The 23,285-nt window shown below is 54.5% G+C and overlaps 8 protein-coding genes across 8 annotated transcripts; 3 read left to right on the top strand and 5 right to left on the bottom strand.

Moving 5' to 3' along the window:
- Window positions 1-388: 388 nt before the first annotated feature.
- LTS14_003589 (uncharacterized protein) lies at window positions 389-976 on the bottom strand (the record flags this gene model as incomplete). Its single annotated transcript, XM_064836292.1, has 2 exons — window positions 389-471; window positions 523-976. 2 exons carry the CDS (start codon window positions 974-976, stop codon window positions 389-391), a joined length of 537 nt encoding a protein of 178 aa, XP_064696501.1.
- Window positions 977-2,132: 1,156 nt separating this feature from the next.
- On the bottom strand, window positions 2,133-4,534 carry LTS14_003590 (uncharacterized protein; the record flags this gene model as incomplete). The annotated part of the gene is made up of 3 exons (XM_064836293.1): window positions 2,133-3,359; window positions 3,427-3,937; window positions 4,131-4,534. 3 exons carry the CDS (start codon window positions 4,532-4,534, stop codon window positions 2,133-2,135), a joined length of 2,142 nt encoding a protein of 713 aa, XP_064696502.1.
- A 713-nt stretch (window positions 4,535-5,247) lies between these two features.
- On the top strand, window positions 5,248-6,203 carry LTS14_003591 (uncharacterized protein; the record flags this gene model as incomplete). The annotated part of the gene is made up of 2 exons (XM_064836294.1): window positions 5,248-5,810; window positions 5,864-6,203. The coding sequence occupies 2 exons, from the start codon at window positions 5,248-5,250 to the stop codon at window positions 6,201-6,203; spliced, it is 903 nt and encodes a 300-aa protein (XP_064696503.1).
- A 332-nt stretch (window positions 6,204-6,535) lies between these two features.
- Window positions 6,536-13,093, bottom strand: UBR1 (E3 ubiquitin-protein ligase ubr1; the record flags this gene model as incomplete). Its single annotated transcript, XM_064836295.1, has 1 exon — window positions 6,536-13,093. The coding sequence occupies one exon, from the start codon at window positions 13,091-13,093 to the stop codon at window positions 6,536-6,538; it is 6,558 nt and encodes a 2,185-aa protein (XP_064696504.1).
- Window positions 13,094-14,371: 1,278 nt separating this feature from the next.
- Window positions 14,372-15,058, top strand: LTS14_003593 (uncharacterized protein; the record flags this gene model as incomplete). The annotated part of the gene is made up of 1 exon (XM_064836296.1): window positions 14,372-15,058. One exon carries the CDS (start codon window positions 14,372-14,374, stop codon window positions 15,056-15,058), a length of 687 nt encoding a protein of 228 aa, XP_064696505.1.
- Window positions 15,059-16,323: 1,265 nt separating this feature from the next.
- On the bottom strand, window positions 16,324-17,457 carry GST2_1 (Glutathione S-transferase 2; the record flags this gene model as incomplete). The annotated part of the gene is made up of 4 exons (XM_064836297.1): window positions 16,324-16,548; window positions 16,633-17,021; window positions 17,187-17,389; window positions 17,429-17,457. 4 exons carry the CDS (start codon window positions 17,455-17,457, stop codon window positions 16,324-16,326), a joined length of 846 nt encoding a protein of 281 aa, XP_064696506.1.
- A 415-nt stretch (window positions 17,458-17,872) lies between these two features.
- On the bottom strand, window positions 17,873-19,730 carry UTP18 (U3 snoRNP protein; the record flags this gene model as incomplete). The annotated part of the gene is made up of 2 exons (XM_064836298.1): window positions 17,873-19,417; window positions 19,476-19,730. 2 exons carry the CDS (start codon window positions 19,728-19,730, stop codon window positions 17,873-17,875), a joined length of 1,800 nt encoding a protein of 599 aa, XP_064696507.1.
- A 317-nt stretch (window positions 19,731-20,047) lies between these two features.
- On the top strand, window positions 20,048-21,715 carry HEM14_1 (oxygen-dependent protoporphyrinogen oxidase; the record flags this gene model as incomplete). Its single annotated transcript, XM_064836299.1, has 1 exon — window positions 20,048-21,715. The coding sequence occupies one exon, from the start codon at window positions 20,048-20,050 to the stop codon at window positions 21,713-21,715; it is 1,668 nt and encodes a 555-aa protein (XP_064696508.1).
- Between the last annotated feature and the right edge of the window lie 1,570 nt (window positions 21,716-23,285).

Genomic DNA, 23,285 nt, shown 5'->3' on the forward strand with positions numbered 1-23,285 from the left:
GAACCCACGACATTGATAGAGCAAACTGCTCGTGAAACCTATAATACAACACAGTATCCTACTCAGGACTCTTCAGCTGCTGAGCAGCGATAGCACCCTGCTTCTCTTCCCACGCTCTATTTGTTTGCTCAAGATCTGCTTTGTTGGGCTGACCCTTGAATTAGCACCGACAGAAGCAGGAGAAGGGAACCACAGCTATCAGGTATGGGTATGATTTACAAGAAGGCTCCTCACGTTAGCGTTTGTAGTCACTTACCAGTATGATTGATGGTGTGCGAGATCATTCACAGGATCAACTTGCAGACTAGTGGTTCGCATGGTGCAAGTCCCGAGAAGGGCTGGTGAGAGGCCCAGTTGTATGAATGTGGAACCACGATATGCATTATGCCTAAAACTCCTCACTAAGATAGTCGATATCGCGTTCCTTGTGGAATTCACTCAGACCAGCGCTCCATGGTTCAACAATCACCACTACGAATCGTTAGCTGTGGCGACGAAAGCTACTGCGAGGTCAAAACCTACCATGCTCGATCCTAGCCACGCCGTCCTTCTCAGCACCAGGTACAACAGAGTCCGACCGTTCTCTTACATTCGAGAACATCTGACCTCGATGCGCTGCCTGGTTCGTGTCTATCGCCGGAGGTGCAGTACTATCTTTCCTACCCCAGACCTTCTCCAGAACACTAGTATGTGTCGGAGCTCGCGAGAGCGTCAAGCTGCTCTCACTACTGCCATAGCTACTTTTGCTATCGAAGCCCGGAGGGTACAGATTTAGGTCGAAGTTCTCCTTGTCATCGGCGACATATTCATTGATGATGTTAAGCTTATGTAGAACTTCCGACGGGATCTCCTTGCCACGATGAGTCGAGACGTGATCAAGGAAGATATTCGTGCCCTTCCATGTTCGACCTTCGGCATGTCCATGTGAGAAAATGCATATGGGGCATTGATAAGCGTATTGTCGTCCCGTCACCATGCTTTGTGAGACATGGCTTTTAGCTGTCATTTTTATTAGCACAAACCCACTGATGCAAAACATCCGCCACCTCGAACGAAACATTCAAAACCTACCCAAAAAAGCCCACCGACACTGCAACCCCAAATCCTGATCCTTCATCACCACCTTCCACACGAAATCCACACTCACATGACCCTGAAACGCACACTTCTTATCGCTGCAACAAAACGTACTGACGCCCGCATTGGAATAAGAATCCTGGTACTCCGTCCGTTTCTTCAGCGAGCTTTTCTTGTCGCCATTCTGGAGTTTCACGGCCGAAGGGCAGAAACCGAGGAACTCATTGTCTTTGGACGGCAATGGCACGGAAGTCGAGTCCATCACCACCGCCGTCTTGTGAGAGGTGTGGTGGGGGGGTTACCATTTGTGGGAGGGGGGTACAGAAAAATGTCAAGGGGTCGTGAAACTTGGTGCTAATAGAGTGGTGGCGTGAGTGGTGGAGAGTGGGGTGCGTGGTCGGTGACGCTGGTGCGGGCTTTGCTTACCGCCGCTCGTGCTGTTGGTGGCTGATTCGAGATCTTGATCGTGTGACTCGAATGTCGTCTCATTCGACACGAGATGACGGGCGCTACTGGATGTGTGAATGTCGCCCTTTACCCCTCCCCAGTTCATTTGATCCTGTCGCCACTCCTTACTGCGACGATTACTGGCTTCGTTAGTCGTCTCCTCTTGACGTTCATGACGGCGTGATTACAGGATACACCACTGTACGAAGACCACCCTTCTCAGTGGGAATCCAGCCTGACTCAATAGTGGAATCTCCACAAGAACATCGTACGCCACAGCGAGAAATACAAAGCCACAGCGGTAGAAAGAAGCGCTCATATCCATCAGTAACACTGCCAATCTTTCGTTTATGGCGACTATGATACACTCGTCTCTTACAGCTACGGTCGATATGGTTACGATGACTGCTAATGTACTCAACGCAAGTTTTGTCCCCTGTCTATCAACTCACCAGACCAGTTCATCTCACCTCCGTGCAATCGGACGATGAGTTCATCACCGTGCTCTTGACTCATACGCGGTCTGCTAATAGCCACCCTGACGTATCTTCTACCCGTAGCCCCTCAGCCTTTTGTTGTCACGAGCAAGGAGATGACTGCGTTCAGGGCTAAGACGAACCGACACCAGCAAAGCCATATCTCTGGTCTGGCCCACCGAATCCGAGCCAATCCATGTCGTTTGCGGTGGTCCCAACGGCATCAGGCCAGCTCATATCATGAACTCCACTAGCGTCTCCCCCATAGTAGTCAGCGGGCAACGGCAGAAATTCCTCCAAGCCAACGTCATACAAAGGATTGTCACTTCCGCCGCCTGGAGACTCCATCAGAGGGTTCAAAGCTGCCGGTGGCACGCCCGACTCAGCAATCTTACGCATCTCCTCAATCATGGGCAGGACAGCGAGCCTTTCATCACTAGAAGACGTGCTAAGTCTCCATGCCTCCCATGCCTGCACGATTGTTTTGGCAAGCAAGGTGAATACAGGATGGCCGCTTATTTTAACTCCTCCAAATCGGCTCATGAAGTCGTCGTTCAGTACACTCCAGGCATGCTCCGCTTGTCGCTGCTTTGGTCGGATCTTCAGGTCCTGGACGACATGTATATATGCCGCAAAGGGGAATTGTCCAACGTACCAGTGGAATCTCTCGGCCATCGACGAGTTGACAAGCTTTGCTTCGCACTCGACGATAGTCAGCGCATGCGACATCGCGGCGTCCCGCTGGACCTCCATTCGGCGCCCATCTGATCTCAAAATGATCCAGCAATGCTTTCGAAGCTTGGCGCTTGCCACCGCACTCCGTGCTGACCACATGGTGGCATAGTGGAGCGGATCGTCCAGATTAGATTCACTGCCAAACTTGGCGGCGATGAGCTTCTCGAGCACCGCAAACTCATCACGGGCTTCTGCCGGCTCCGTGGCCACGCTGCTCGCGAGTGGCTGCAGAAGGGGATTCACGAAGTCAATCTGAGAAGCGTTGTAACGTAGCCACTGGCCAATAGTGCTCCGGACCAGAATATGCAGAGCTTCGGTAGGTCGCTCGTGAGCTTGTGGTAGCGTCTTCATCCCCGGGCGGAGATCAAAATCACTAAGGTTGGCAGGAAGCTGACAAGTCCAGGTCGGTGTCAGTGCTGACATCCTGAGGTCGTGCGAGGCTTCGCATAACCTTCTATCAAAGAGCACAATCGCCCACCATAATCGTCTTCGCATCTCAGCTTCGAAGGCATTGCACTTGGCATTTTGGGTTTCGCTGTCGATTCCAATGCGCTGAGCAATACGAACAACACTACCAAGGAACGTGGAAAGTGGACGACGATCGACATCACTCTTGATCGAGATCTAGGCACTGATATAAGATACTGAGAGGAGAAAGCGTTGCAGTTCTAATCGCGGAATTGCGACTCACCAGGTATAAAAGCACAGCTGTCAAGGTATCACGATCGTTCGTCCGCATAAAATGGCACCGCCAAATCGCTTGCTGATAAGCCTGTTGATAGGTAGCCAAGAGTTCCTTCTTCGGCGAACCGCACCGGAGGACACAGTCCTCGTTGCTGAGGCTGGTCACAGCAACGCAGTATATTGCAAACAATATCGCATGCATGACTGGTTCAGCGGCGGTCAAGTTCGTCATGACGTTGATGATCCGGCTCTGCATCGTAGGGGTATGTGTCACCTTGAGGAGCGGGTCGACATTGTCGAGATACATCTGCCATAGCTGGAAGATTTGCCCAGGAGCTGGGTGAAGCGCAGTTATGTTTAAAAGTGAGGTCGGGGCGGGCTCGCAGAAGAGAAGCTTCCTGGTCTGGCCATCATATACTTGATCGAGCGCCTTTTGGAGTGTTGGTACATGCGTAATATCGTCGGCATGTCGACTAGCACTTTCACGATCGCGATCTAGGTCTCCACCTCCACTTTCGCTGTCAGTATCACCAGTCTACATGAAGTCGTTAGCGGCTACACTGATAGACGTCTGTCAAGCGGGTCTTAGTTCACGAAATTTACTTTTTGATTCATAGCAGTCCACAAATTACTACGACGTTCGTCAGCGAACCTTACTGCAAACGTACTAGACGACAGTGGGCCAAATAACGAGACGGGACAAAGACTCACACAGCGTCAAGCGACTCGGGCGTGTGTTTGATATCCCAATTGCCCTCGGCATGGGACTCGCTGTCCTCAAGGCCCTCACCCTCGCCATAGACGGATTGTCCCTCCACGTCCATCGCTCCCTCATCCGCGAGAGGCTTGAAAGCGATCTTACCTTTCGCCAACAAACCCTCGTAATGCCTTAACCTCTCTAGAAGCACTCTCTCAGGGAATCTTCTGTGCCTGCGTCGCGCTTGCGGGACGGCTGGCGTGCAATGCACTTTCAGGCGAATACAATTTGTACAAGGATTCTGGTGGTCGCATTTGGTTTTGCGGCGCTGACATTCGACGCAGGCGATCGGCCTGCGAAGGTTAGGCTTCTCGGTGGGTGTTCTGGCCGCCGCGATCGGTGCCCGGTTCGACGACATCGTGGTTGGAGCGGTAGTAGGCTTTTTCACGTTAGGACAGTTCGAATGCCAACTGTGTCTTCACACGGTCCCGAGGCCATTTGACATGGAATCAAGTTGTGAGTTTGTATCGCTGCCGTACGGATTTTGTACTTGCCCAGGACGGCAAAAGTCGGGGCCGTCTAGCTTCGCGTCTCCGTGCCGGACTTTACGTCATTCCGTGTCTTATCAACGTCCAGCATGTAGGGGCTCGACTTCATTGGATTCCTTTGGAACACATATACGAGAATAGTGGTGGTATTCGATCGTGGTGTACAGACCTTCTGACACGATCTCTTCCAGCCAACCTGCAGCTTCAGAGGTTTATGGCATCATGAAGGTCTTGCTCGCATGCGTACTAAGATTTACCTCCTCGCTACTCTCGTCGGTCGACATGGTCGTACGGTAGGTCAGGGACAGAACACCAAATTCGGTTTGATTGTGTTGTGCGAAAGGATTGATGTTGTGTTCACGATGTCTTGTGGGCACTTCCAACTGCTATGTCGTCCGAACTTCTGCCGGCCTCGTCTAAATATAGCCACAGAATGGAATGGCTGTGCAACTATGCAAGCCTTGCGTCTCAGATCTCGCCGCGTCAGCTTGTACACGCGCCTTGTCGATGGCATATACTTCACTTCATCCCGTCTATCTGTCCATCTTCTGATCATCACCCGCTCCATCCCAAGCGAGCAATCATGGCGCCTATCGTGCCTTCCGATACGGGACTCGGCTACCTAGCGCGAAGGGCCATCGTAACAGTCGGCCCGGTACTGGTCCGAGATCGTCTAATAAGGCCTCGGAACGACGACCTCAAAGTACGAGGCGCCCAAGGAGTCACTTTGGGGGTCATCGCAGCATACGTCGTGATCATTGCATTACTATGGAATATCCCCTACGTCCGTTACGTGCTCTGGCCGTTCAAGGTACAGTATACCCGATATTTCCCAAGGCTACGGCAGAAGTCAAGGCTAATACATGCTCAGATGCTCGTCATAGCCTTCCATGAGTTCGGTCATGCCATAACGGCATGCTGCACAGGTGGGAGAGTCGAGTCGATATCACTGGATCCTCACGAAGGTGGTGTGACACATATGCGTGGTGGCATAAGCGCCATTACGCTACCTGCCGGCTATCTGGGATCATCAATCATTGGCATGCTGCTCACATTCTGCGGCTTCGACATCGTGGCCAGTAAGGTTGCCAGTATCGTCCTCGGGGTCTGCTTCCTGTTCGTTCTGTGGTATGGCAAGAAGGATTGGTAAGAGTTACTCTTGTTGCGCATCATCGATAGATGCTGATGTTTGATATCAGGTTGACGATCTTGACCATCCTACTTGCGGTCGGATGTCTAGTAGCATTCTGGTTCATCGCTCATGCAGAGGCTCTACGATTCTATGTCCTCTTCATCGGCGTCATGTCCTCACTCTACAGTGTCTGGGATATCTGCGACGACCTCATCTTCCGCAAAGTCAACAGCTCAGATGCCAGCCAGTTCGCCAAGCGCTACGGAGGGTCGTCACAATGCTGGGGTGTCATCTGGTCCATCATATCAATCTGCTTCATGGCTGTTGGCATCATCGCAGGTATCGCTGCATTCCCAGAGACATGGGCGCAGCAGCAGAAGGATTCGGAAGGATTCATACCAACATAGCGATTCAAATGTAACGATGTTACGATGTCCAAGGAAACATGTGCTCCTACGCATTACTTCGGCTTCTCGTGTATCGCCTCCATGGAAGGATCTGATTCTCTTTGGTAGGTACGTGGCAATTTAAAGACGAATAGAGTGATATGAAGGCTTTCGAGAGAGCTAATTTCACATGTTCATGCATTCGTGTCTTCATAACAAATCTATAAGCAAACCCGGACAAGTCCGAGCATACACCACAACGCCTACGCCCAGTCCAAAAACCATCCCCTTATATAACGTACAACCCACTTCAATTGACACCTCAGACTGAATCGGTACAATCAAACTACGCTTTACAGCGTCTCCCATCCTCCAGGGTTGATATCCGCCTCCAACTTCCGCGAAATCAAACTCGGCACGCCATGCCCCAGCCACGCCTCTCTCAACAACCGATCATACCGCCTCTGATGCAAAAACAACTGATGATGTTTCCGCAACGTCGGATCAGGCTCCCCATGCCGATCCAAGTACGGCGCATGGCTCCAGCTCCCATTCGCGGGCCCATGCATGAAGAGAACCATACACTTTCTGATATTGATGAAGAGGCCGATCTTGCCTCCGCACGTGGCCATGTGCTGGTAGCAGCCACCTTTGTCTTTGTCCTTCATGCAGCAGACTGCTTGGGAGCAGAAGATGGCGCCGCAGAGGAGACAGATGGCTGGGTCGGTGAGTTCTTTTCCTGTTGTCGGGCAGCTGCTTTTCAAGGCGACCGAGGTGAGGGTATCGTAGTTTTTGGGGAGGCCGATCAGTTCGTAGATTGCCGGGTGGGAGAGAGTGATGGAGGTGGGTTCGTGTTCGGACATCGTCGTGGCTTGACTAACCCAGCGTTTGGTTAGGAGGCGGAGTTTGGCGCTTGGTGGGGTAGAGGTGGTGTACAGGGTGCTGAGATCGTCGATGGTGGGTATGTGGAGGAGAGCCGTCAAACGGGACAGTTCTGGCGCTTCGAGCTTGATGTCCTTGGGACACTCGTAGTCCAGGCCGTACCGGACGTGCATGAGCACAATGGCTTTGCGGAGGAATGCCAGCGCGTACTTGTCCACGATCACGCGCATATTCTGTAGCTGAGCTTCCGTCAATGGCATGGCGAAGCGATCCCATTCCATTGCGATGCCTGAGACCGCGAGCTTGAATGGCTCGCTGACAGGCTCCTGGGTGTGCGAATTGTCGCCGAGACCTTTTACCACCCCCTTGAACACGAACACTGTCTTCACAATCTCCGCCCAGTAGCAGAGTTGCAAGACACTATTCGCCTCAGCCACCGACGGCGCCATGAAAGCCAACCAGTCCGCGAAGAACAAGAAGATATCATCCTGAAACAGAAGATTCTCCCCCGTCTCCCTAAGCTTAATCATAGCAATCTCCGTCTCCGTACCAAAAAGCTGCGCGGTGAGAATCTCCCTCCTCTTAACAGTATCCTGGGCAATGATGTTCACACCAGCAGAAGAAGTCCTCAGGACGCTGACCGCAAGGAAAGACTCCACCGTCTCGGCCAGCACACGCAAATGCGTAAGATTCTGCTCCGAAAGATCCTGCAGCAAGGAAGTCCCCACCACATCACCAGCGGACCCCCGATGCGCGATCTCGAAACTCGCCACCGACTGGCCCAGCGCGCGGGAAAGCGGCGAAACAGGGTTGACACTCCCGTCCAAAATCCTCGCCGGATCACAGAGATTATTCTCACGAATTGTTTCCGCGACGCGAAGGTACGCTTTCATCAACTCCGCCATGCGCGGCGGCTCACCCCCATGCGGCAACAAGCTGGCATGCGAACCAAATGTATCCGAAGGACTGCTATCGCGCCTCCCCATCCGGAAGAGCGACGAGAGACTATACCCCCTCCGTAACGAGTACCGCGGCGTACTAGCCGCGGAAGAGGAGCCCTCAAGCGACAACTCCCTCAAGCTCTCCACCAACCCCGGAGCGAAGTTCGCAGCGACATACCTTGAGCTCCTAGCCGAATACTGTTCCGAAATCTGCCGTTGTCTCTCCCTCACACTGCCAATATCCGCATGCATCGTCTCCAAAAACGACAAATCGCCCTGCAGATCCGCCTCCAACAGCCAGTCACCCAGAGACTTCGCAGTATGCAACTCCCATTCCCTAGCACACATCTTAGGTTTCCAAATAATAGGCAAGAAAGTATTCCCTAGCGCTTTACACAACGGACAAATGAACTCCTTCAGCTCCACCCGTTCAGGATGCGACCGCGCGATCTGCGTCGTATGGCGACGGAGGGTCGCTTTCAGATACTCCTCGAAACAGCTGAAATGCATCATATGGCCGCAACTCGTAGCGACGGGATCCTTACTCTTCCTCGGCTGGCGCGGGAAACCCTTCGACAAGCCCTGGCGTTCGGAAGTGGTGACTGTGCCGTCGACGGCCGTTTTGTGGAAAATTTGTTTGTTGTTTCCCGAGACGCCGAAGGGACGGAGGTCGGAGGCTGATCTGTCTAGACTTGCCGGCGTGGTGAGGACTTCGGCGACGAAATCCGGATCGTTGGTGGGTGTTGTGCGGACGAGACTGCTCTCACCCAAAAAAGCGAAGGTGCCGTAGAGTCGCTCGCCATCCGTCGTGTCTTCTTGGCATAGAATACACGTCCCTGACGGAAACGCCCAGGTCTTGCGATGTTCCACTGCAGATACCGTCCCAGTGTCGTCGGCCGTAACGCTCATATCATCCAGATCCTCGAAATCCTCCTCCCCATCATCGTCATCCCCGCCAAATGCAGTAAGCCCCTGGTTAAGCATAAAGCTATTCTGCTGCTCCTTCATCTTCGCCATGACCCTCGCCTGCCTCGCCAACGCCTCCGCCTTCTTCTTCCCCTTATCCTCCGCCGAGACCATCGACGCCGGACTCGCCGTCCCGGACCGATCATCCAGCGCCGCCACCCCCACCCAACTCATCTTCTCCGGCTGCCTCGCCTGCATCTTGCGTAGAATATGTCGGATAGTAGGATGACAAGCCGAATACTCCTCCATCCCGACGAGCGTAACAAGCAACCCCACCACCGTCTCCCCGGCTGCTGCCCCATCCTTCCCAGAGGGAGCAAGTACACTCAACGGCGTACCCGCCAACTCCACAAACCCCGCCACCCCATCCCTCTCCTCATTCACGGCCAAAACCACCAAATGCAACACCATATGCGCAAACGTCTCCGCCCGCGGCGCCTGCACCTTGGGCGCGAAAACCTTCCGGCCCACCACAAACCCCAGCGCCGCACTCACCACCTGCGCGAACAACTCCGTCCGCGTGAAAGCCGCCAGATCGACAAACAAACCCCGATCGATGACCTGCAGTCGAGGCTCAAACACCACGTCCTCTGCCTTTAGGCCCACCGCACCAGATACCCGAGAAGATTTCGAAGCGATGTATTTCTTGTAGATCCCCTCGGCCTCCTCGCGATGATTCCGACTATAATGCGCATAATACGGATCCACGAGCTCAATGAACTCGGGTTTGAGTTCGAAGGTCCCGGTATCCGACATTCCCTCCGGCGCGCGATAATGCGCCATTTCGGATAAGATGGCGGAGAAATCCTCGCTATCGCCCACCTTATCCGTGACGCGGTTCTTAAGGTCGGAGTAAGAAAGCGGTTTGAAGCAGAGAGCGTGCGCGATATCGTGTTGGAGGTGCTGTTGCCGCGCATGCTGCTGGCTTCCCGATGATGCCGAGATGGTGCTGCTGCTGCTGCTGCTGCTGTTGGGTACCAGATTACCCCGTTCGCTCAGACAAACAACGAGCAAATGGAAGAAGTCCTCCAACACATCCAACTGCTGCCCTTCCTCAAATCCGGCCCGAACCCCATAATCCCCCTGAAACCACCTCGTCATCTCAAACCGATCGATCATCTGCGCAAGATACCTCTCCCCCGGCTTCTCGGTCTCAGCCCCACAAAGCACCAGTCCGGTTTGAATCAGCAGTAAATCCCGCTGATACCCGACATCGCGATGATTGACGCTGCGATATGTATGTGCCTGATGCCGGAGCGTGATACCATTGCGCACCCACATCCCGCTCTTCATCTGCGCGAGCCAGACGTACGTCCTCAACGGTGCGTCGAGAATCCCACTGAGTAACTCATCGCTCGTGAGCGTACTCGGCGCTGGACTGGTACGCGTCACATTCCACGGGTCCTTGAGATCCGCCGGCGCAAAAGTAAGCAGAGCCCTGACCTCCTCCCGACTCATCTCCTTCCCCTCCTCCAATAGCCAGGACAGAAGATAATGCAACGGATGATGGAAACTCATCGACTCGGCCTGGATGCGACACCGGGGCACCGAGTACAACCTCCCACTCTTCTCAAACGGTCCGACAAGATGCCACGCCAAATCATCCTTCAACTCCGCCGCGATGAAACGCCTACGTTCGTAGCCAAAAGAATTAATCATCGTCACCTGCGCCACCGTCCTGAGCGCACGCTGCAAATGCCCATCCTCATCATCCCCGGCTTTCCGCCCAAAGGACCCCGCGACCTGTTTGCAGAGTCTATTGACCTCCTTCACAATCATGCTGGCCGAGATCCACGCATCGCTCTCGTACTCGACGTGCTCGCCCGTATACCGCACGTTCGGACAAACGCCCTGATGCAACTTAGCCAGATCCAAAAACTGCAGAAGATACCGCTGCTCCGTCCTTAATTTTCTATGGATCAGTTCGCTCTGGCATAGCCATCTCAGATCCATGAAGAAATGGAAGATCCGGCGATTCGTTACGGCGCCGGCTTCGAAGGCGAGCGTGGCGCGGGTTTGCACGTCCTCGGGAAAGCCTACTTGGCGGGTTGTGAGGAAGGTATAGAGGATAGCCATGAGGTTTGTGAAGAAATTTCCTCGTTCCACCACCTCCTCCGTAATCGACGGGGTCGTCAACATTTGCACGGAGAGGTTAATGATACTGTGGTCTGGTTCGCGGTCGGCGATGAGGTAGAGTTGGGAGAGCGTCGTGTATAAACCCGCGAATCGCAAGCCCAAGATCCGTTTGAAGTGTGGGAGGGTGACGACGGTGGTGATGTAGAGGTGGCGGAGGTGGATGCGGAGGATTTTCCAGAGGCGCAGGTCGTAGAGGATGAGGTAGTCGAGGCGGACGCGCTGCCAGAGGTCTTCGCACGGTTCGCTTGGGCGGGAGCGGAAGCCCGAGGGCTTCTCGAGCCAGTGGCGTGAGGGGCGGGTGAGGGCGCGTTTGTTGGGCATACCTTTCGTTTTGGGTGTCTTGGGGAGGATGGCATAAGGCGCGCCGGGATCAGGTCTAGTGCTGTTTTCTGTAATAGCTACCTCGCCATCGTCACTATCGGCTGGCGTGAAGACACGCCGCTGTCTTGTACCCTCCCGCGGCGGAGGAGGTGGAGGAGGATATCCCGCAATCGTCGCCTCCAAATGCTCCGTGACATCCTCGTTATCGTCCATGAAATCAATATCCATATCCGCCGCCTCGGCCTGCGCCAAAGCCATGGCAGCATTAGCCGCTTCTCGAATATCACTGACATCCACCTCCACCCCATCCATCTCATCATACCCGTCATTCTCATCCTCTTCATCCTCGATTTCTTCGCCCCCACCGTCATCCTCATCATCATCCTCCTCAATCTCCACTTCAGCAGTCGGGACCACGATCCTCACCCCTCCGTCCTGGCCCTGCATGACAAGCGGACGCATATATTGTCGATACTGGGCCCGCGTCTTCTCATTCTCCTCCAGTTCATGATCGTCCAAGCCCGCATTTCCCACATCCACATTCGGCGCCGCACTACCAGTCTGCCATGGTTGGAGCATCTCTTCGCAGACGATATTTCGGAGCACATATGCATCATCGCCTACCGCACAACCGGAGATGTCCGAAATCCAGTCAACGATGGTCGAGCACATCTGCTCTCTATACGTATCCCTTGCACTGCGAATGGTGGTGGTGAGTTTGATCTGTTCCAGTATCCCAGCCATGCGAAGAAGCTCCTTAATATCCTTCGAGTAGTGTACAGTCGACCTTCCCACCTCGTCGACCTCCATCGCAATCGCTCGGCCGAACTTACGGGACTTGCTGCAGGCCCGTGCGACAAGGCTAGTCACATCGTCTACGGTGTGCTTTTCGTCGTTCCAGAGGACGAGAGCGTATTCGGGTTCTGCTTCTTGAGGCTCCGAGCCGTAGGCGGGCCCTAGTCGAGATAATCGCTCATCGAGTTGGATCGAGTCTTCCGTCTTGGGAAGTCGCAACTGTTCAGGCGAGCAAGCAAACACGTCACATAGATAGTCCACCACTCGTCCAAGAGTCACATGCATCGCCTCCAGCAACTCAGGCGGTAACCTCGACCCTCCCTCCACCCCCTGAGCAGCTTTCTTCTTCTCCTTGCCCATCCTCTCCCCCTCCGCCTCAGCACTGAGATGAGAATGAATCTCACACCTCACCTCCCTCTTCCACGCCTCCTTGTCGCCGCAATCACAACATCCACTATTCCCCGGACTCACACTGACAAAGACATTATGCCCGTCGTGCTCGCTGCCCTCGAAACAGCGCACACACAACACGCACGTCGCATCCGCAGCACACGTCTTGCAGTGATATGTACTCTCCCCGCTTCTGAAGATATGACCGCAGGCTGTACCTCGAGCAGCAGGGGTGTATTCCGCCCCTTCTTCCGCTCCCTGAGCTTGTTTGAGCGACCAGGGTTGGGAGCGGTCGTGGGGTAGCCCCGAAGGAAAGAAGAGGGGGAGGTAGGCGTCTTTGTTGGCGGCGAGGCTGCGGAAGAGTGTTTCTCGGAGGCGGCGGTCGGATTCGCCTGTGTAGCGGTATTCGAAGTGGGAGGGGTGGGTGACGAGGTCGTGGCAGAGTTGGTCGGAGGAAGTGGTGGTGGTTGGGGAGAGCATGATGATGGTGTATTATGGTATGCGCCTGGGGCCTTGTTTCGTTACTTCATCGGTGGTGGTGGGAGGCTGTCATGTGAAGATGGCTGTGTTGAGTCATCCACATATATTCGTGCAGTCGTGTGTAGCCGGTGATATGATTTGTTGAGGCCAGAAGAGAAGTGTTGGTGGTTGTGCTTGACACCTTATAGTGCTATAGCCGTTGCAGTGGTTCTACAAAGCGGAAGTGCAACTGCAACGCGACTGACATGCGCGCTGATGACGAAATCAGGCTCACATATATTGACACGGATTCACGAGTACACACTACTTCATCGAGTCCGTAGGCGATGAGAATAGGTTTATACATATTGTCATCCCGTGGACCAAGGAAGGTGTAGCGTACGGATATGGTGCTAGAACATATGGTTGTGGTTTGGCTTGACCTTTGACTATATACACACCTTCCACCCCCAGCTATCTTAACATCTGCCCGAATATGATGGCAGACAAGAGCCGCCGTCTGTATGGAGTGGCCAGCTTTTGCTTGCCCACATAAGCACATCAGCACCCACCACCACCCTAGCCTGATCCTCCCATAATCTACTCGTCGTCCGCCGGCTCCATATATCGCTGCTTAATATCCTTCCATTGTCGCTACATATCACATGTCAGTACCCTCACCATCCAGTATATCCTTCAGCTGTATCAAGACGTACACCCTTGTTTACCCGGTCCCAGATGCCATTGGCTGTCGTCTCGAAGACTCTATTCTCAAGCTGTCAGTCCTGATAGTCCTTCCTGGCATGGTTATAGCCGTGGTGTGTGTGGTGTATCGTATGCATACATCTCAGTCGCGAAAGCCCCGGTGAAGATTACGGCGAGGAAGGTGGCATTTCGGCGGATGAAGGAGCTGTTTGTGCTCTCCTGTTAGTTCTTCCTGCTTTGCTTCCTCGCTTGATCTGCTATCCTTCGTACCCGTAAAGTGCGTCCAGGATACCGGCCATTGTGTGATATTTGCCCTTTTTGTCGTGCAGCAGGGGAGTAGGTGTTAGGACGAGTTCTGGTCGGGGCGAATAATGCGGTAGTGGTGGAAGTGGTGAAGCTCAAAAGATCGGGTTGCGGAGAAGCTGATTGGCTGACACGAACTCATACCACCCCAAGCACTTTCGCGATACAGTCACTTCTCTCGCTCTTGCACACAACCACAATCATCGCTCTCAAACCTACATACACAATTGGAGATGCTCCCCCTCGCCACACACAAGTGCTTCACCGTCCACTAAGAACTCGATCCCAAACATGCCCCCCAAGCCCAAACCCATCACCCCAACCAACAACTCCGGCATCCACCAACTAAGCAACGGCTCCTCCATCATCCCCTCCTCTCTGCGCCCGGACGGCTCTCTCCGCAAAGAAATCAAAGTCCGACCCGGCTACAAACCGGCCGAAGACGTGGAAGTCTACAAGAATCGCACAGCGGAGGGGTTTCGGAATAGAGGGAAAGGTGCCGGGGTGCCGGGCGCGAACGATGTGGTAGGTGCGGAGGAGAAGTTGGCGCCGCATAAGGCAGCTGCGGCTGCAGGCAAGAATGCTAAGAGGAGGGAGGCGAGGAGGAAAGCTGCTGCTTCGGATGGGAAGGAGGACGGTGCTGGGGAGGATGAGGGTGTGAAGACAAATGGAAACGGGTACATTAAATCCAAGGAGGAGTCCGAGGGGCTAGCACAGCAAGACGATCTCGATCCCGAAGTCGAAGCAGCGAAGGAAGCGAGAAAACTAGCCAAGAAGTTACGCCAGGCGAGGGAGCTGAAGGAGAAGAAGGAGCAAGGTGGGGATTTGTTGCCGGAGCAGTTTGCCAAGGTTATTAAGATTCAGGAACTCATTAGGCAGTTGGAGGGGTTGGGGTTTGATGGGGAGGGGGAGCGGAAGGTGGAGAAGGGGGAGAAGGGTGACGGGGTGGAGGGTGAGGCCAAATCTGCGGGTGGGTGAGAGACTCTTATCAATGTCTGAAGTGTTTGGGACGATGATACGCCAGAACGAAAATCTGTGCGGGTGCTCGGGGCCCAGTCACTCCAAACACACGATCTTCGTCAATGCTAGATCATGGGGTGACTCAGCGCTTTGACTTTGTTAACCCTGGAGGACTATGCTACAGAATATGGAGCCAGACATGGAAAGCGGGAAAGCGTGACATCAGGCGCTGTATCCCGTGTACCCACGGACCATTGAGTCGGCATGGATTTCAGCCGCAGCCACCATGATCGTTCGCTGCGAGCTGCTTCTGCAATCTCGGGCATATCGCCACGTGCCCATCACGAGTTTGTGACGAAAAGAGTGTTTGATCGTGCGAGTTGTGTGATTGAGACGGAGAGAGCATCAGCACTCGCCACTCGACAGAGAAGCACAGGCTGAAGCAGATGATCGGGAATCGATATTGCACATGACAGCTCAATGCCACGAAGAGCATAGATGGAAAGGGTCGTCCGCAAACAACGCTCCGAGCTTCTTCTTCCACCACAGCAAACAAGCACCGTTCACCAGAATAGCCACCAGCGTGGAGACGAGTAATCACAGCATCCACCGATTTGCCGTAGCAAAGGCGAATCTCTCGCCCGGATCAACACCAATGGTAGAATCCATCAGGCTCCTCTTGCACTACTCCCGCTGTTCTACTTCCCGGTTCCAACGAATTCGTGGCAGTGTGTGACCGCCACGGCCACCAGTACTTTCGATCTCGAGTGGATCGTCGACGGGCGATGACGGATAGACAGTCGCTTCTGGCTGATCCAGACAGAAGAGCAGCGGACTACCATCAAAATCGGGGGAACCGGGCTGCTAAGGCAGGTCTTGGCAGAGGTCGGTGGGTAGTGCAGTGCGAGACGGACAAAGTCGAAGGGCCAGACGATCTGAACCTCCGTGGTTTGCGAGCGGACGTCGGAGGAGGGTGGATAGTTTGGCTTGCGGTGCTATTGGTGGAGTCGTACGCAGTGCTACTGTTCAGGGCTTGTGTCGTGGAGGAGGAGAGGACGAAAGCGAGTGCTTTTGGAAAAGATGATGTGAGATGTCGATCTTGCACGACTTGGAAGGGTCCTTGCTAAGACTGTTCCGAAGCGAGTATGCAAGTCGGCCAATATTTCCTGGCTTTACAGGAGGGAGCGTGACTCGACATGGCATGACACGACATGCTCGAACAGAATGGTGGTAAGGAACCAGAAAGTCAAACCAAGGCTCACCCACCCTCTCTATCTCATAGTTTACTGATGCTTCTCCCTATCCTCCTTCATCCCCTGCATCACCCAATTACTATGATGGCGTGCATACTCCTCCTCCCCCTCCTTCGTCCTCATCGCCTCCTTCATCTCGAACTTATCCGGCACATCCACACCCCTCTGCACCGCAGGCCGCTGCTGGATGATTCCAAGCCAGCGTTGCAGAGCGGGGAAGGGTTTGGTGTCTATGCCGGCCCATTCGGCCCAGTTCTATCGTCACGAATAAGTCATATCAGCAGGCGTTTCGCTCCGTGTGAGAGGATGTTGCAAGGGAGGGTTTAGGAAGGAACGTACGACCCAGCTGAAGCAACATAGATCCACTATGCTATACTTGCCACCCACGACCCACAACCCCTCCCCCTTTCCCTCCTGCTCCCGCAACCGAGCATCAAGAACCCCATACAACCGTCTCGTCTCCGTCTGGTACCGAGCAACCGCATACTGAATTTTCTCCGGCGCATACCGGTAGAAGTGATTCGCTTGCCCTTGCATCGGACCAAGACCCGATTGCATCCACGTGAGCCAAGATTGAGCCTCCCAGTATTCCGCGCTGTTGTAAGGGAAGTAAATGCGGTGATCGGAGTCGTATGTCTCGCAGAGATAATTCTGGATTGTGGAGCCTTCGAAGAGATGCAGTGCTTGACCAGAGCTATTGTCCGTGAGGGCTGGGATGCGACCGTTGGCTGTTGTGGAGGGTTAGGGTTAGCATATGACATTTCTTTTTCCTATACTGTCTTCAGCTCGGTATTCAAAATTTGAGTTCTTCTTCCTCGAGACGTCGTCCTTCTTACGGTTCCTAGGACGCCCAACTCCCTATACTGTCTAGAGATCATTGGTGGGAGACGTACGGTTTATCTTCAGAAACCACTCCTCCTTCTGCTCATTCTTCGCTATATCGATCTTCCGCACCTCATAGTCGACTCCCAATTCCTCAAGCGTGCAGGAGATCTTCTGACCATTGGGCGTGCCCGCCGTGTACCTGTCAGGCTCATCCGTTAGCTGTGGGGCGCGGATGGAGATGCGTGTGCTGAGCTTGGACCAGACCGTTGAGCTGGATGCGGCAAGCACGCAGAAGAGGTGGAAGATTTACAGTATAATCTTGGATTCTTGCGAAGCCATCTTGCTTGCTACAGTACTTTGGCGATCGGTCTACGGTGTGCCTTGAAATATACCAGCCGGTAGGACTAGGGCTAACTCGATGTCGTTGTGCCGTGGACATATATCTCGTGGCAATAGAGGAGGGTAGAGATCGACCGACGTCATCGTTACACAGCTGAATCGTTGATCGATATAATACCAATCTCACGTGTACATACAACATTGATGATATCTATGTGGGAGAGAGAGAGAGAGGCAAGACTCATGTACAGTCCTTTTCGAGGCAGATGGGTAGTGGTAGGAGGGAATTCCAGGAAAGATAAGAAGGGCTTGAGTTGTGCACACGAAACAGCCACATCTATCTGCCAATCCTCCCTCTGCCTCACCCCCTCCAACCGTCCCCTACCGATCACGTCTCATCTCATTTCATCCCATCTCATCTCACCTCCCAAACCCTGACAGCCCCCTTCTCATTCCCCACCGCCAACAACGCAACCACATCCCCTCCCCCCTCAACGCCACCGCCCTCACCACCCCTCCTCCCGTCAACAGCCCCCCCATCGCACCAACTCACGGCCGAGATGCGGCCCAAAGGCGTCTCCCCTGTCGGCCAGTTCCGAAAGACAGTACAACTAGGCAAATGCACTAACCTCAATGCATCCCGCTTCCACCTTGACGCCATGGCCAAAATCTGTCCGCTCGGGTCGATGTGGAGGTGTGAGATGGGTGTGGTTAGATGGTCAAGAACACGGGTCGGTTTCGGCGTTATCGGGACGGTGCCAGAAATAATGGGATCAGCGAGCCAAGCCCGTCGATCATAGATATTCACTATCCCGGACGAAGACCCAATAACAACCCAACGATCGGTTCCGATGGGACTTTTCGCGAACTCGTGCAGGCCTCCTAGCGTTAGAGTGGTAGTCCCCACAGCACCTTCATCCTGCCATCTCGCCACCACAGTCCGAGTCTGCGCGTTCCACTCCGTGACCTCCCCGCTCTTACCCACAATACACAACCCTTTCCCATCCCGCCACCAGCAGAACTCCGCGACGCCGCCTCGACTCTCGACCCGGACTTGCGCGACCCATTGCAGAGTCGAGGCGGACAAGACGTTGATGACGCCGCCGCCTTTGCGCGCCGAGCCAAGGAGAGCCATGAGTTTGCCGTCGGGACTGAGTTTGAAGCGCTCCATGCTTCTTTGCTCGTACTGCTGTCCGTATACCCGGGCGATTTTCTCCACGTGGCCGGTCTGTAGGTTCCAGACGTGGAAATATCGTCTTCGTGCTGATAGAAAGATTCTCGAGTCCGTCGGATGGAAAGCAGTGGTCGTGAGGGCCGTTTTACGGATGTGGAGGCTTGTTAGCAAGGGGTTTGGGGCTAGTGCTGGTGGCGAGGCGGCTAGTTGGTGCAGGTAGAGTGTTGCTGAGGGACCGGAGGAGAGGACGAGGGGGAGAGTTGGGTGGAAGGAGAGGGAGGTGATGGCTGAGGGGGAGGTGGCCATGATATCCTTTGTTCGTTGTATAGAGATGACTTCGGGTCGGAGTTTGCGCTTTTTGCTTGGGTTTGAGGGGCGGAGGAGGTCGGAGGAGGATTGGAGGAGCTTGGAGAGGGGGGTGACGGAGGGGATGTCGTCTGAATCGATGTCCATGTCGTCGTTGGAGGATCCTTCGTCGTCGGACAATCGTCTCTTCTTCCTCGCTGGTTGTTGGACAGCATATTGCGCCCACTCGGGTTGTGGGTTGAGCAACTCGAATTGTCGTCGTAGCCGCTTGGAGTACTCTCGCCCGTCCACTACATCCTCGGCTTCAGTCCGTCGTAGCTTCCGCAATCGTGGTGCAGCTGCTAGTGAGACGAGTGTTCGCTCGTCATCGCTGTCTTCCCAGGCTGGCGCATGCTTGGAGTGTAACGTTTTGTCTTCCTCGTCCGAGTCCGGCTCAACGGTTGCTTGTGGTACACTGTCTCCTGTGTCGGTGAAGAAAAGCTATGCAATAATTCAGCCACTATATCAGAGAAGGACACACGTGAGAGGCCTAACCTACATCTGCATCGTCCAACTCCTCTAGACCAGTCGTAGGGATCTTGGACTCCTCATCCTCGTCTACATCCACCAATACGACGTCCTTCAAGCCCTGCCTGAAACCAGCACTGTCGCCAAAGACCACTCTCTCCAGCTCTTGCTCGCTTTCGTCCCTCTCTGGCTCTCCATCGAGCACGAATTCCACGTCTGAGTCATCGCTCTCGTCTTGTTGTCGTAGCTGTTGTTTCGCCTGTTTCCGCTCCTTTACTTTCAACATGATTGCCTCGCTGGCGATATTCCTGACACTATCACATGCGCATGGAGATTTCTACATAATATTTATAGTTTGGGCTATGATTTTGAGCCGCGTTTGCTGACACAGCATTGCACGACTCGCGTTCGTTCGAGCGCATCAGCCTCATTCTGCTACAGTAGTCAAGCTCTACCACAATTACACGCGACCTTGGACCAACTTCGTTATTAATCGCCACATACTGTCGCACATCCCTCCCATCACTACTGATAATAGTATCAGATCAAACACGCGACAGCACAACCCTTACACACACACCTCTTCACTTCACTCCCGCCATCATGGCCGGTGTCACGGTGGAAGCAGGCTCGCCTCTGGCTCACGAGATCCAGCGCGTCGCCCAGACCAAGTTGATGGAGAACAGCTGGGCGCCTGAGGAGACAGATACCACACTATCAGAGTACGTGACGATGATGCTGGTCAACGGCAAGGATATGCAAGGCGTGCAGGCCGAGCTTGGGGGTGAATTATTAGGCGTGGGCGAAGACGACCCGCAAGTCGCGGATTTCACGCGGTGGCTGTTCGATCAGGCGCGATCGTTGAGTGGACAGGGCGCGGCGGTGGAGAGTAGTGGCGAGATGGGTGGAGTGGAGAAGGCGGGTGGTGAGCAGACCGACTCTGGTATGGATGAGCAGATGGACGAGGCGGGTGCTGCGGAGGGTGTGCCAAGTGGGCCGAAAGCGATGCGGAACGGCAGTGAAGGCGGACGAGGTGGTCGAGGAGGACGCGGTGGGCGCATGCTCGGCCAGATGAACAGATCTATGGACCGAGCACAAGACGACCCCTTACGACGGATCAAGGGTGCCGCTTCTGGAGCCGGCCGAATAGATGGACATGCCGGCCGAGCACCACGGGGACCACGCGGTGGAAACCTTGCAAACGGACTGCAGCGCACGATGAACGGCAACGGAAGAGGCGGCCACGCAGCCCAAATGAACTCTAACAACCCCATGATCAACACCCAAGGGCCACAAGACCAACAAATGATGTTCATGCAAATGATGGAGATGCAAGCGAACATGATGGCGCAAATGCTGCAAGGCGGCCAAATGCCCAACATGCCGCAAAACAACGGCTTCCAACAAAAAAACGGCCGCGGCGGCAAAAGCATGTTCGACCGCATCGACAAGCGCGGGCAGAACAAACTAAACCGCCAGTCCACACCCGCCACAGAAACCGGCGACAACACAAGTAACAACGGCGGCATGGACATCGACCGACCACTGGAACCCGACCGCGGCTCCCCCTTCGACACAATGTGCAAATTCAACCTCAAATGCCTCAACCCAACCTGCCACTTCGCGCACCAAAGCCCCGCCAACACCCGTCCAAACATCTCCCTCGACATGACAGATACCTGCTCCTACGGCCCGGCCTGCACCAACAACAAATGCCTCAGCCGCCACCCTTCCCCAGCCATGCGAGGGAACTTCGCCGCGTCCGGCGGAAACGGCGCACCAGGTGGTAGTGGCTTCGCGGGCAGCAAAAGCGAAACAATCTGCCGCTTCTACCCCAACTGCACCGCGGGCCCCACCTGCCCGTTCAAACACCCGGATTCCCGCCCCTGTCGCAACGGAGCGGATTGTGCTGTCGAAGGGTGTACATTCGCGCATTCGAGCATAGCGTGTAGGTATAACCCCTGTACGAGGGCGGATTGTCCGTATAAGCATGGGGAGGGCCAGAAGAGGGGGGTTTTTAGTGATAAGGTTTGGACTTCTGGGGTGGGAGAAGAGGATGGGAGTGCGGGGGTTAGGGAGGAGGCGATGGGCGGGAGTGGAGAGGGGAAGAGTGGGAGGTTTGCGGGTCTGATGGAGGGGGGTGCGGGGCTGGGGGAGGAGTTGATTCTTCCTGGGCAGCAGCAGCAGCAGCAGCAGCAAGGGCAGGTGCAGCAGGGGCAGAATGGCGAGGCTTCTGCCGCGGTAGAGGTGCAGCAGGATGTCGTGGCGTAGGGAGCTCACAGCGCTGCTTTCACGCCGGAGCTAGTTGTCGTGTCCGCCTCCACCTCCACTTCCGCCGCCCAACGCACCGATTCTCTCGATCCGAAAGAGGGGAGGATTGTTCCTTGCTAGGCAGTCGCTAGAGGGAGTCATAGCTGCCTCTAGCTCGGCTGGCGGGGAACGGTTTGTTCTCATGTAGCGTGACGACCAGGTTGCATGGGCAGCTGCTGCTTTAAGGAATGCCCTGGGTACGCACGCACGTACGCATGAGTTCGTATGATCATCTATATCAAGATCGTTCGCGATCGCTGCTGCTGTGGTCGAGGAAAACGAGGACGCTGGAAGGGAGAAAGAGAGAGAGGAAGAGGGTGGGCTTTGTATGTGTAGCTTTAGCTGTAGAAATATGCAAGAACGACGAGTTTTCATTCTTTCTCTGAACCGCATTTCTATATCAGTATGTTCTCACTTTGGACTGGTGGTACGCGAAAAGCTCTGCGATGCAATGCGATGCGAATGTCCTCGCTTTCTCCATTGTGTGTCTGAGTCCGCGCGTACGTGCGTACTCCAAGGTAGGAATGGTAGGTGCAGGACGAACGGAAGAGATTGACTCGTTGCTTTTTTTTGACTAACACTACCTGCTATACTTGAATCTCGGCGGCAGCGGATATCGGTACATATGTATCTAGCCGGAGTGAATCTTTCCTCCCTTCTATCTACCGTCTCACTTTTTTCACTTTTCAGCTTTTACTTGCGTCCGATAGGTGCGGGACGTCGCAGGGTCAGATGATGCTGTGCTTGTGATCGCGGTGCCTCTGGATGGTGGCTGGTGCGCACTGTGCAGTGGACTCTAGACCTGAGCGCAGCAGCGAGTTCGATGGGAGGGACGCCGGCATGTGGCGAGATGCGTTGGTATGAAGGGCGTCGAGTGCTCAGGGCTTGTCAGGAATCATGTTCACTTTTGTTGGTGGGCATTGCGGGGCGAGGGAGGTGGTAGTCGGGCAGCAGAGGGGCGGATAACAGCAGATTTTGTCTACAGAGGGTCCTGAGCGAGGCCGGGAACAAGCCAGCCGAGGCCAGGTCGCAGATGGGATTCATCTTCAACGACTCGCGCAAAAATATAGTGGCGCCATTCCGGTCCGATTGTAACCTACCGTCTTTAGGGACCGTGATCCGTAGGCGGCTGGAGATACTAGAGGTGCCGAGGACTACGAGTCTGTCTTTGATCTTGCTAATCGTCCAAGGCCAACATCGAGGATGGATTAATGTACTGCAGAAGCGCCAATCTGCTGCTGAAGTCGTGGGTCCGAAGGAGGTGGTCAGAGGAGGAAGTCGAAGCACTCAGTGGCCAAGCATGTCGACGAGGCGAGCTTACTGGAGAGCGGTCCAGAGACATTTCAAGGCGCACAAGAGGATGGAGGTCCTTCTACACTTCGTCGGGAATTTCAAAGGCGCTGCTTAAGAGCACAAGTAGTGTGGCTAGATTGTCCGGTCCTGGGCGTACTCGGTAGGTATTCATATCAACTTGTCCTCGACTACTACGATCCACCCTTCGTCGCTATGACCTGTGGTATGGAGGTCTGTA

Source organism: Recurvomyces mirabilis (genome assembly GCF_035927965.1).
Source record: "Recurvomyces mirabilis strain CCFEE 5264 chromosome Unknown scaffold_7, whole genome shotgun sequence".
NCBI classification, from domain to species: Eukaryota; Fungi; Ascomycota; class Dothideomycetes; order Mycosphaerellales; family Teratosphaeriaceae; genus Recurvomyces; species Recurvomyces mirabilis.